The 14045-nt window shown below is 39.4% G+C and overlaps 1 protein-coding gene across 9 annotated transcripts in view; it reads right to left on the bottom strand.

Annotated features, from left to right (window-relative positions):
• Window positions 1–14045, bottom strand: part of TBXAS1 (thromboxane A synthase 1) — a 243706-nt gene that overhangs the window by 86761 nt on the left and 142900 nt on the right. For all 9 annotated transcript variants that reach the window (XM_052667451.1, XM_052667452.1, XM_052667449.1 and 6 more), the window contains 3 exons: window positions 10960–11048; window positions 7598–7746; window positions 5790–5920 (listed from right to left, as the gene is read on the bottom strand). In XM_052667451.1, the coding sequence (XP_052523411.1) occupies window positions 5790–5920; window positions 7598–7746; window positions 10960–11048 (369 nt within the window). The remainder of the gene's footprint in view (window positions 1–5789; window positions 5921–7597; window positions 7747–10959; window positions 11049–14045) is intronic.

Genomic DNA, 14045 nt, shown 5'->3' with positions numbered 1-14045 from the left:
AAGAATATGATCAAACTGTGAGAACAGCCTCGTGGAGCAGCATCCCTCCTGCAGACTTTGCAAAACAAAAGGACCAGGCTGATCTGTGTTTTACTGACTTTATTAATCAATAAAAATAGATAATTTAATATTGCCACGCACTATGTATCCTTAAATGGACACCACCTTCTTTTAAATATAAACAGGTTTTGCTTAGTTTTCTACAATGGCAGGAAAACTGCACAATATTAGAAAGTGTCTAATCCTCCCATCTGCCGTTTCCTTAGAAAAATATTTACTTTTAAACATCTGCACTGCATTTTCCACAGTTCAAACACGCACATAGCTCCTGGAATGTACATAGCATTTAGCAAATTTTTAACTAAGTTTTCTTAGTAATTGTATAGTTTTCCCATGACAAGGAGAGGATCAGACTTTTTCAGGAGGATTACCTCTGCTCAACTAATTTCAAGCAGTTCTTGAATAAAATAGTTCATTAGTTCAAGAAAAGGAAAAACTCGAGGGAACAGCTGGGGAAGGGAGAGAAAAGAATAGAGTGCCACAGTAATTAGGTTTTCAGATTGTCCCTTATCCTGCAGAATGCAGGTACACACACACGTCCCTCTTCCCCTTAAGCAAAGCACTTAGGGAAGCTCATCGCATGTTGTTCCTTGGGAATCAGTGTTCCAGAGATTAAAGTTGTAACCAGGCCATCGTTTCCCAGAAAGATATTAAAAGATACCACTTCATTAAAGCATGTTACTACAGGAGTGAAAGGGCAGTTACCTCCCCCTCACAAGCATTTCTCAAAACTCAGCTCAGTTTCCAGACATATCAGCCCTTTTTAGGCCTTCATGGGTGATGCTACAATAACCAAGTTCTACCCAGCAGGAACCACTTGTACCTGCCCAGGCATGTGGACTTGTACCTACCAAGGACTGGGCATAGTATCAGTCAGGAATAAGAACAAGAAGTGAAAAAAAATGGAGAAGGATGTTGTAATTGTTTTCACTGGCAGTTGCTGACCAGAGGACAACCTCTTGTTTCAGACCTAGCACAATAAACAGTATTCCAGTGCCATACCAATCCTTGGGAGGTCAAGTCATCTACATGGCTGAAAGCAGCAGGGCTTCTCTGTGGCTTAATACCACATGGCACAAGAGCAGAACTTCTCCCATCACAGAATGGTAGAATCACCAAGGTTGCAAAAGACCTCTAAGATCATCCAGTCCAACTGTCCACCCACCAGCAACAGTTCCCACTAACCATGTCCCTCAGTACAACATCTGCTTGTTCCTTGAACACCTCCAGGGAAAGTGACTCCACCACCTTCCTGGGCATTCTGTTCCAGCAGCTGACCATTCTCGGAGAAGTATTTACTAATGTCCAACCATCGTTTGTCTGCTCCAGACATACAGCAAAAGCATTCAGGCAGCCCATAGATATCCAGCCAGATTGATTGAACTGCCAGCTGAGATGTCAGTGAATACAGTTGTGGTGATACTTCTCTGTGCCTTGTCTCCCTCTCATTTCAAAACAGCTTGAGACCACTAAGAAACAGCTGATCAGCATCAGAAACATCATAAGGTCACTATCTTCCTAGCATGGATCACTGACCTTGTATTATGCATTCACAGCAGACACTATGACTGGAAAAATTAAGAGACACTGGAAGAATGTGTTGCAACCTAGAGAAAAGAAGGCTGTGGGATGACCTCATTGCAGCCTTTCAATACCCAAAGGGAGCCTACAAACAGGAAGGGAATCGATTATCTGAAAGGGTAGATAACAGCAGGACAAGGGGAAATGGTTTTGAGTTGAGGGAGGAGAGATTTAGGTTGGATGTCAGGGGGAAGTTCTTTACTGTGAGAGTGGTGAGGTGCTGGAACAGGCTGCCCAGAGAGGTTGTGGATGCCCCGTCCCCGGAAGTGTTCAAGGCCAGGTTGGATGGGGCCCTGGGCAGCCTGGACTAATGCTGAACGTGGGGGTTGGTGGGTGGCCCTGCATGTGGTGGGGGGGTTGGAGATTCATGATCCTTGAGGTCCCTTCCAGCCCTGGCCATTCTGTGATTATGCAAACCTCCTTGAATTCTCCAGTTCTCCTTTACAACAGTGTACATACTTCGAAAACTGAATTTTTCTGCATATCTGTTGTGATCCTCAAAAATCAACGCTTTGCAATATCATTAAATTGTTACATTCCCAACGTTATTCCTATGGGTTAAAAATGAAATTCTGGCCTTTCTTCTGTTGAGGGAGGTCACTTTCATCCCACAGTGTTAGGGGTTGTAATTTCGAGCACCATGAAAGACTTCATGCAGATAAGATCATTTATAACAGACTAGCATGTCAAGAACCAAGCAACAACTTAACAGAAGAAAAAAAAAACATACATGAACAATGATTTGCCTATCAGATTATTAAATGAACATCTATCAAACTATCACTTATCGAAACAAACAAACGTTCTACCCACCCTGTTTCTGGAAGCTTTTTGCCTAAGGGAAAGATTTAAACCTGGGCAGACAATCAGAGTAAGATATTTGAACCCTTAAATCCTACTGGGGTCTTTAAAGTAGATGTTAAGTGGTGCATTAAATTTGTGCAGCTTCTTCTGAGCAGGGTGAATTCGCTCTCCTATAAACAGTGCAAAAAGCTTTATACAATAATTTGAATCAATGAATAAATGTAATATATTAAAATTTCTGAAGTACGATGACTAAATGTTTTTGTATATAATCCAAATGAGTGGAATATCCAGGACTGAAATTATTTGACTGACCACAGAAATACAATATATAATTAAAATGACATCTGCAGCACTAACTGATGGAATGAGAAAAAGTGACATCACAGATCTCATATGAGCTGCAAGCATATTATTAGATCTAAACCTGGCTGTAAAATTACTATCTGCCTGTAGGATTATCTTTAGGCATTTAGAAGTATTGTTTCATTTACTGATGGAACATGGATGATAACAAGCTGACTGCCTGTCACATCATTTTTTGGCCTTTTTTTATTCTTTGTTCATGTTCACAGCAGATGAGAGGAAGACAAGCTTCAGTTGAATCACTTTCAAGGAGCTTTTTTATTGTTTTACAGTATGTTTCAAATGTTTTTTTTTTCTCCCCCAGAAGATAAAAACAAAAACATTTTTAATGGTGATAAAATCAATGAGAAGTAAAAGATGGGCACAGTGTAACATCTAGGAATATGGCAATCTAAGGAATTTCCACTGATCTAATGCAGCACAAGGAGACCGTAAGATTTTGCTTACAGCTCTCATTATTAGCATAAGAAACCAGTAGCTACTGGTTGTATCATGGGATCATTAAAATTCAATGCCAAAACTGCTATTGATTTCAGTGGCTATCTTTCATCATGCTATACCTAGGGCACAGGTCATAATTATTCTTCAACCACAGGGCTACCTGGGACACCTAATCTCTTTAGATTACATTCCTACACTGAATTGGACAGCAGTTATATTTTGATCCACTTCACATTTCATTTTTAAGTCTTTGGCAAATTATTGTCTTTTCTTGTAACAAAACTTGTGCTCCACCGACTTCAAATCCAAGAGTGGATAATAAGGCAGTTGGTGAAGATAGGAAATAAAGGAAGCTTCAAACTTTTCAGTCACTTTTGAAAGCCACATTAATGATTCTTGAACTGCACAGGGGATTTAAATATGCTCTCAGAAAGCTGGCCCTAAGAGTCTGACTAACTCTTAGCACTTGAAACTGTTCCCATATGACAACTTTGCAAATGAGGTAGAAGTCCAGGAGCAGGTGGGATCACTGCCAGTCATGGACTTTTGCATATGCTGTTAAGGTAAACATGGACCTTGTACTTTCCATGCTGTCCTGATACTGGACTACTGCTGTCATATGTTATCCTGAGCTGGAAGAGACCCACAAGGATTATCAAGTCCAACTCCTGGCTCCACACAGCAACACACAAAATTCAAATCCTATGGCTGAGAGCTTTGCACCTCCCAATATCCCTTCCAACACAATCTTAAACCCCTCTGCAAATCACTTACACCACTGAAAGCTGCAAACAAATTGCATACAGAGAGAATGACTCCTGCTTGTCTCTAGGAACTCATTTTTCTTTTCTTTCTGTCCTAAACACAATCACCTGTTGTCCTTTAACTGGGCAGTCTGCAGTTTGAGAATGACCATCTCTAATATAAACAAGAATTTAGTCCCTGACTGATGTTTTCAGTGTTACTGACACAGAAATACATTCTACTAATACATAACACTAATACACACACAGTTAATACGTTAACTAAATCTGACTCAAAACTCTCCATACGTACAGTTCCATGAATGGGCTATTAAAAGCTCCCACTGGATCTATGCACTAGAAATGAAGTGTCTGCAACAAGCTTACACACATCACCCATGTTTCTGAATCATGAAATATTTATGACTACTTAGCAGCGCACACAAACTTTTGGATGGAAAGAAGGGTGGAAAAGACTTAAAGGCTAACAGGGGGAAAGGACTTAGAGAGATGAGCTGGACGAAAGATAGGAAGCATGGGATGATCAAGCACAACAAACACATGAGAATTCACTACAAAGAGTGTCAAAGAAAAAGAGCAGAACACGCAACACAGTACAAAGCAGTAATATTTTTGAAGTACAATTTGATTTTTAAATGTGCCCTAGATACAACATTGCGTAAATTAAAATCTATGCTCTTCTGCAAGGTGACAGCTGTGGGGCTAAGCTGTGAGAAGAAGTTGGGATGATCCGATCCATCCTTACCTGTGCTGTTACTCTCATCAGAATTGCTGTTCATTTCAAAGTGGAAAGAAACATCTCCTTTATTTCAGTATTAGAAGCTTCTTGATAGGTATGCTATGGCATATTTCCAGTCAACTGATATGCAACGCTTGTCTCTGTTTCGTTTACTATGGAATTCTATTTTATATTCTTTGTTTCTCATTACACATCCATAATTAAGTGGTTAATTTGTTTTTTAGGCAAATTACATGCACTCTGCAGCAAAGAATGGCCAAAAAGGAAAAGAAGATCTCAACAACTTTCATATTCCAAAATTGAAGCACACACTAGGTTCAAAATATTTCATACATCATAAATAGAGAGAACTTTATTAAAATGTCTGTGCCTTCAGATACTTCACAACAGTGATTAACACAACAAAAATCAGAACTGCCTTATGTCTAAATGAAAGAGATGGGTAACGGCTGATTTGTTACTAATACACATCAATTGTTTTACATACTAAGTAGAATGTACTAGTTTTCTCTTTAGCCATAGCAATACAAAATGTCTGCTCTTAAACAGACATGTGGGTTCTCTTTTCCCAGTTTCAGAAGTAGTAAAAACTGCCACAGGAATATGTAAAACCCTTGTCACCTGCTAGATAAGGACAGGATTGAATCATTCTGTAGGGCCTCTTCCCTTTCTCATTTTATTAAGAAAAGCTTAATGACTCCCGACTAAGATGAGAAAAAAATCTACACAATGAATCTCCTTCCTTCTGGATCCAGAAACTGGGTTGGAAAGTCATCCCAGATCCAACATTCACTGCATCTTTATTTGAACAGAAATACTGAGAGAAGCAGCCTTTTCTGTAATGTCTTAACAGTTCTGCATCAGCACTAAGCCTGGATGATGGTACATGAAGCTAAAAATGAAGAAAATCCTCACTAAATTGCTTTGAATGTTCAAACAGACTGAGTTCCCTTTTTCAGCTGAGGCTCGTGCCACTTCCAGTTTTTGCTCAAAGCATTTGTTTATCCATAAATTTGTCATAAAAATGGCCTTACCTCAGCTGCATCTTGCTGGTCTCTGAAGACAATTGCATTTTTTATAGTTTGAATAAAAAATCCATTCAGTTCCTTTTGTTTCTTGTTTGGCAGAATCCGAAGCAATGGGATCATTATGAATGGGAAAGAAACTGTAAGAGATTTTTACGAAAGAAAACACTGAAGTAGAGTGTAAAAGCATGTAATACCCCCCTCCTTTCATTAATATTACAAATCTCATCAACTGGGATGCGTTATTTTTGTGAAAGCTGTTTTTTTCTACTTTCTCTCCCTTCCACTCCTGTATGTCAGTACAGCACTTCCTTTTACAATTTCCATTTTGGCTGTGACTTCTCTGCTTGAACAGATGCCCACCAAGCTCGCCCTGACTTGCAAGTCTTCCATAATGCTTCCAGATTTCAGTTCAGCTTCCTGATGCCACAGAACCAATACAACAAAGGGAGGAATAATTTTCCTTGCCTATGCAAATAATTACACACAGGAGGTGGGGGATCTTGACTTAGCCTAGGAGATTCTGGCACTGATGCATGCAACTGTGTGGTAGTCATTCCCATTTACAGCTTTTCAATGCTTGGGCATTGGTTTACTGCACTCTGCACTCCTTTGCTTTTCAAAGTGGATCAAAGATTCTTAAGATAGAAAGTTACTACAAGGATGGTCTCCAGTCCATCACCTTTAGAGTCAGGTGCTAGACACCAGAGTGCAGTCCTGTACTAAAACAGATCTGTAATTAACTCATGAACAGTTTAAAACTGAGAGGAAAAAAAAAATCATCAGAAACCCCCTGCTGCCAAAAGCATAACACAGTTTTCAAATTAAGTCTTTTTTGTTTGTTTGTTTGTTTTGTTTTGTTTTTTTTTAATGGAGGACCCAGTATTAGAAACTAGGAACAAATCTCTGTCCCTTCAGAAATTAGTCACAAATCCCACTTTGCAACCAGGTTAAACATTAACCTCAGGACATTTTGGATGCACAGTTCCAGAAGGAAACAGTTCATGTGCTGCTAGTACAGGTGCAATCTGTAATGCCAGTAGGATCAGATGGGCACAGGAAGCTTTGCCACCGCAGTACCTGACACTACTGTGAACAGGTCTAGATAGCAATACTGTAATAACCTTATCAATATTAAATACGTTGCAGCTTCTTCAGCCCCACTTCTCACTGCCCTACTGCTCCAGATCTGGAGCTAAATTATTCTGTACCATATTGTTGCATTCCCAATCTATCCATGTGAAAATAAACTGATTCTCTTAAAGACAACCTATGCTGGCACTTAACCATCCTTATCCTTTACAGCATCAGCTAGGCTACTTCTATTTATTTGAATGAGAATTTAAAGGACTCATGTTATCTGTTTATGCTCATCTACCTCTCTCCTGGTTATTAGTACACTGCTGTTTATGGGTGGGATTTCAGCCTCTCTACCAAGTAATGTGGATGCACAAAAGCTTTGTTCTCAGGCTTCCAAGGGCCACACATAATTTATAAAATATGTATTAGGTAACAGTTACTCTGTTTTAATATAGAAGTATAGCCCACAGGCTATCGGTCCCAGAAATGTTCCACTCAAATCGGGATGAAGCATTGCTTTTTGTGACTCAGTTTCTGGAGGAAGTTACATTAACCATGACAGGAGTTGTAGATCATACTATGATAATCTAAAGGATATACTTGGGCTGTAGGTTGAATTCTGAACACATCTGAAATAAGTCTGCAATACATCTTCCTGCTCCTGCTTGAGCTTCTTTTGCATGAATGATTTTCAGAAAATAACCATAAAGAACTAGACAAAGGTGGACTATACTTACGGATTAGAAAAAGAAGAGGCTTAAACAAAGACATTTCAAAGAATGTTCTGCAATTCTTAACAAAGGGGTCATCAGGGTTCTTCTGAGAATCCACCTCAGTACCAAAAGCTACACTACCAACAACATCCAAAGTAAAGCAGTTGTAACACCTGCATTGAGAATAATAACCCATTAGCTGTAAGTTACATACTCATTAATATATCGATCCCATAAACACCATGTAACAGCGATTTTAGTCTCTGATTTTCTTTTCGTTTTTAGATTTGAGTTTTAACAGATGTTTCCATCATTCTGACATATGCCAGTACTTACTAATAACAATCACTTCTTCTAAATCAAAATGCTTTCCTGTAGCTCAATAATTTTACTAATAATTTATTTTTTTAAAAATCAAGTGTATTTGTGATTATCTAGAAATCTAATGTGGAAATTCATAACCAGTGTTTGTAGTTTGCAAAAGAGAAAATTTGTTTCTCACTTAAGAATGCAGAAACAACATCTCATACCAGTTCAGTTCTAGAACATTTCTGAACATTCTGAACATTCATAACATTCATAACAGTTCTGAACTGTTAGTCACAAGACTTCTGGACTAGCTGGGTTACTGTGTTGAGGCCAGTGGAACGAAGTTCAACAAGACCAAGTGTTGGGTCCTTCACTTTGTCCACAACAACCCCAGGGAATGCTACAGGCTTGGGGCAGAGTGGCTGGAAGACTGTATGGAGGAAAAGGACCTGGGGGCATTGGTTGACACTCAGCTGAACATGAGCCAGCAATGTGCCCTAATGGCCAAGAAGGCCAGTGGCATCCTGGCTTGTATAAGAAATAACATTGCTAGCAGGAGCAGGGAGGTGATCATTCCCATGTACTCAGCTATGGAGAGACTGCATCTCAAGTATTACGTTCAGTCTAGGGCCCCTCACTACCACAAGAAAGATGTCTGGAGTGTCCAGACAAGGGCAATGAAGCTGATGAGGGATCTGAAGCACAAAAGTACTGGGATTGTTTAGTCTGGAAAAAAGGAGGTTCAGGGGAAACCTTACCACTAGAACAGCTAAAACTACCCAAAGGGAGGTTGTGGTGAGGTAAGGGTCAGCCTTTTCTCCCATGTAACTAGTGATAAGATGAGAAGGGAGGTGAGGGTTGGATATTAGGAAAAAATTATTCTCCAAAAGTGACCATTAAACGATGGAACAGGCTGCCCAGAGTGGTGGTGGAGTCACTGTCCCTGGAGATGTTCAAGAAATATATGGATGTGGTACTGAGCGACATGGTTTAGTAGGGAAATATTGGTGCCAAGTAGTCAATTGGACTAGATGATCTTGGAGGCTTTTTCTAACCTTGGTGATTCTATGATTCAGTGAAAAGGTCCTTAAGTACAACTTCCTATTAAGGATTTCTTTCTTGTTATTGATAGCTCCCTTCTAATACAAAATCCCAGTCAAAACCAAAAGGAACTGACATCACATGAAACCCATAATTCTTCAGAGGAGAAGCAAACTTTTTAAGAGCTACAAGTGATGTGTAGACCTTGGCATCAACACTTTAGAACTTACTGAATCCTTCCCCACATATCTGACCATTCATCAAGCTTTTTTTCTAATGAGCATTAGCGCATATAGTAACTTGAGATAATGAACTGCAAATGTGAAATATCCTTGCAATCTTCTGATTCTTCCGATCTGTTTGCAATTGAGTGTTTTGCTACATTTTTTCTGTGACTGTTCTTTACTACAAAAAGCTAATATCAAATTCTTCTGGTGTCTTAACCCAAGTGAGCGTGAATTAGAAAAAGACGGGACTAGGGCCCAGTATATTCCATGTATATACCATGAAGCAGAATACCTCTAACTACAATACTTGGACCACAGCTATTCTGAGGACTCTAAGGCAAATGTGGGAGAAAAAAAATGCTATGGAGTTAAGTAACAACTTTAGATTTTCACCTCTTACACACACACTAAATGTACTATTGAATACTGAAATATTAAAAGAGAGATTCCACAATAAAATAGTTTCAGATGTATTCAATCACTTATCTCACAAAGCTTAAACATTACATTTTGAGTTGTTGACAAAACACAAAATGGCTAAAGAGAACTAACATACAGAAGACAACAGATTGCAAATAGAGTACCTACAACCAAAAAATAGCTCCCAAGACAGAGAGAATCACATCTATATATGTCAGACTGGCTGAAATGGAAGTATGATAAAACAACTGGAAGATCATATTTTCAGATGGTCCACATCACTCATTTCGACTTTACAAAAGTGCCTCTTGAGAGGTGAAACCCCATCATGGATCAATAGCTGGAAAACTAAGCAAAGAAAAAGGACAAATGCAAAAAAGGGAAAAACCCAGGAGGACTGAAAAGTTCAATTTTAATCAAAGCATTATGGTAAGCACAATGTATCTCCAAGTTTCATAGTAACTCCTTAGATGTATAATATAAAGAGATCTTTGTACACACACAGGCACTTGCATACATACATACACATGTACTGTGCAGGGGATGGATAAATAGTGGCTAAATATCCATTCCTTTAGACGAAAAAAAATTATTTGCACTACTCCAGGTTGGGGGAAGTCATGAGAAACTTCAGAAGATGCTGATAAACCTAGCAAATGATGTGTAGGTAAAACAGTGCCTAACAGAAAGGATGTACTTGAACTATGCATACATCATACAGATGCCTTAAAAAAACTGTGTCTGCTCAGAGAAGGGGGTAGAAAATATTGAGGGAAGATCCCTGCTGAAAAAGCAACAAAAAATAAGATAATACAATCATAAATGCATAACAAATAGGAGAAAGCACAGTACAGAAAATACTAAAGTGTCATTTTATAAAATAGTGGTGCATTCTAATCTGGAGTACCAATCTCATTGTTTCACAAAAGGCTAGCATGCCATTAGACAGGGTTAGGAGGAATGTGGCAAGAATGATTAAGCGCTCAAGAAATCTCATACAAAAAAAGCATGAAAGTAATGGAACAGAAGGATTTGATACTAGGTCAATTCCTATATTTGTACATTATTGGCAGAAAGTAGACGGTAGTCGAACAGGGACTGGTGCAACTTTTCTTTCTGCTTCCAGATGGTAAAACTTCATTAAACAACAACTGGAAATACTGTAGATGCTTTCCCAAAATTACTTTTAAAGCATGCAGTGTCTCCCCCCAAGGAAGAAAAGGCATCTGTATTACACATCCTTTGTTCTGTGATTTCCACTTATAAAAGCAAGAGAAAAAAAAACTTCTGTTATGCATACAGTAGGTGAATGTTTAGAATAATTGTTGAATTTCTGATACTGACTTTTTTTTTAAAACCTGGTATTAGTTTCTGGTATGTTGAACTTACCTTTGGATATCAAAAGCTCTGCCAGAATCTGCATAGACTTTCAAGTTACTCAGCAAGACATCACAGGCCTGGTTTATTAGTGGTACCATCTAGAAAGGAACGCATTCCATTATGAATATTGTTAAAAACTGTGAAAAATAAAAACAATTTAAAAATCAATTATTCTAAGTTAGTCTTATCCAGTAGACGGCATAAAGTTCTTTGGTTCTTCCACAGGTGCGGTCAGGCACTTTTGCACAGGTAAGATAAAATGCTGGGATTACCTGTTAAAAGTAATCCTACATATTATAGGAAAACCATTCTCCAGCCTGGGGCCTGAACTCAAGAGGCCCTGATGCATATTTGACCTTTAATTCTTGCTCATCTATGGCTATATACCTAGATAGTCTTCTTTCTTTTTAAATAATTCCCTTTCCCATCTGATGATCTATCATGGTCCATATTTACAGTACACTGTATTTAGGTAACATACACTCCAGATCAGCAGGAATAACGTTTTCTATGGTTCCATAGTCTTATAAAGATATCGCGACCAGAGGCCCAGCATTTCTATTCCCCTATCCCTCAGTCTGAGGAATTTAAGGCACACATCGGGAAAAGACCATGCATATCACTAGTTTCATGAAGAAAAAATACAGCTGTTACACCCAAGAAAAGGGTTGCCTTGTGTGGCTAGCAGTTCTTTCAGTCACTGGCACATGATGGTCAGGTAGAACTAACCCACAGCCTGCTATAGCTAACAGTGAAATATTCTCTTCATGGAAACCAGACACAGGCAACCACCAAGACGTCCTTAAAGTCTCTCTGTAACTCTTTACATATATAAGGCATCAGACACTTGCCTTGATTACACATTCAGGAAGGGCAGAGGAAGGAGGCTGACTGCTACTTTGAGTGAGGGAATAGCAGCAATGCAGCCATTACCCCAACAACACTACCTACCATGACTCTTTCTCCACAGGCTGCTGAGATCCTCCTACAATTTAGTACCCCAGCCTTGCCTCAGTTATGCCAAGCACTAGCAGACATATGCACAGCAAACCATCTTTCCTTCCTGAGCAACCTCCTTCAACATACGGATGTCAACAAACATGAGAACACACTTGTCCTACTACTCTGACATTCTTGTTACCAAAAAAGACTTACTGCAGCCTCTCAGCACAATCCGAAAGCTCTGCAGGCTGCCCAGCCAAGTCCATTTTGCTTGGCACTTCTACCTCTGTGAAACTGGCATAACACTTTGTGTGCAGGCACACTGCCATCCTAACACATGGGCAAGACTATACGCAGTCAAAAGGCCAACGTGGGAGCATCCAATGTGTTTTCCGAAGGCAGAAGTCTCAGTTAAGAATGTATTGAGCAGCTCTCAAGGTCTCATACCTATACAGGACAGCGCAGATTGTTGCTATTTCAGTTCAAAGCTGGATTGATTTGGGCTGTGCAACAGGAGTCTCACAAAACAATTTTGAAGCCAGGTTAGTATTCTGTAAAAGCAGCTGGTATGTATCTGCGAGGTGTGCACCATGTTATAAAGTTTTCTGCCCTTTTTGCTTTCAAAAGAAGGTCCCCTGCAGTGAGCTTCTTCTCAAATGGTTCATCAAAATTAACACATTTCTGTTCAACACACTGAACCAGGGTGAAATGCTTTATATTCTCTGGGTCCAGACCTTCCAATGAATTGAGCCAGTCAAGGAGAACAAAATGAAAATCCATATTTTAACAGGTACGATGTTTTCTAAACAGATGGTAATCATTTCAGATTTTTCTTTTATTGCCTTATTTTCTCTTTTCTTCAGCACATCACCAAACTTGAAACCACCCAGATGGCTGCTATTGCTTTCCAACAGCTGGCAGACATGGTCAGGGCACGTATTCCTGGCCAGGGCACCTCACAGCATGTCTGAACTTCCCACATTCTACTAGCCTTTCAAAATACTGTTGCAATTCATTTCTAACCATAAGATATACTTGCTAGCAAACCTAACCAGGAAAATGGGGAGAGGGACACATGGATTTGATTTATTGTTAGAATCATAGGAGAGTCATATTAAGAAGACTTTCTTTGCATATGAAAGCTACAGAGGATGTATACTCAGGAATCCTGGGCTTGAGTTTTTATTCTCCTGAGGGACATGAATTCTTCCAAGATTGCTAACTACAAAGACCACAGATTGAAAGATTCTCAAGTCCCTTAATACTTTAAACTCTTTGTTCAATCATCAAGAAAAATAAAGTAGCATTGAGGGAGGTGAACTGCACCAAACTTCAGAAATCGGCACAATAACAGACACGTTGATCTGCACTGCCTTGGGTATCACTAGCTTCCTATATGTTATCATTTGCCAGTCAAAATATAAAAGCTGCATAACCTGCCTGAGATTCAGATCTTGGTTGGTAAACAAACCCCAGCTGCTCTGTGTTCAGATTGGCTGAGAATAACAGGATGAAGAAAAATCTAAACAATATGGTCCCTGTAAATATTTGATCTGCCAGTTATCTAATAGCAAGAGTAGCCCAGAGTCCAAATTTCTTTCTTTTGCCAAAAGAGAGCATTTGGGGTTAAGGTTTTCATGATGCCAGGGGCTTTGCTGCATTAATCCTGCCAATACGCGATTTGGCACATAACAACAATTAGCTTCCGATTCTGCGTATGCAGAGTGCATGGGGATGTTTGCACTGTTTAAAGGCATCAGCCTCACATTCCTCTAGTTTGATGTGGTCCTTGCCATTTACTATTACCATTCTGTTTATTATTAGCACCAAAACTGTAAGGTAGAAGCCTGGATTTTATTCACGATAGGCAGACATACTGCAGACTTCGTTGTTCAGTACAGTATGGTGAGGTCGTGGCAAGCCTCCTGTCCTACAAGTGAGATAAAATACAAGGGAAGGAGGAGGGAAAAAAGATACATCCTCAGCACAAGACTATCTTCTGTTCCACGTTTCAAATCACTGACTAAAACCAGGAAAAGTACAGAGGTCTATTTCCATCAGGGAGGGAGTCTCCTTCTCTGGAGATATTTAAGATCCATTTGGATGCTTGCTTGTGCAACCTACTGCAGGGAATACGCTTTAAGAGGGGGTTG

The sequence above is a fragment of the Tympanuchus pallidicinctus genome, unplaced genomic scaffold, assembly GCF_026119805.1.
Source record: "Tympanuchus pallidicinctus isolate F22 unplaced genomic scaffold, pur_lepc_1.0 scaffold8, whole genome shotgun sequence".
Taxonomy (NCBI): Eukaryota; Metazoa; Chordata; class Aves; order Galliformes; family Phasianidae; genus Tympanuchus; species Tympanuchus pallidicinctus.
The sequence above is the reverse complement of the archived record's forward strand: the minus strand, read 5'-3'. Positions and strand labels throughout refer to the sequence as shown.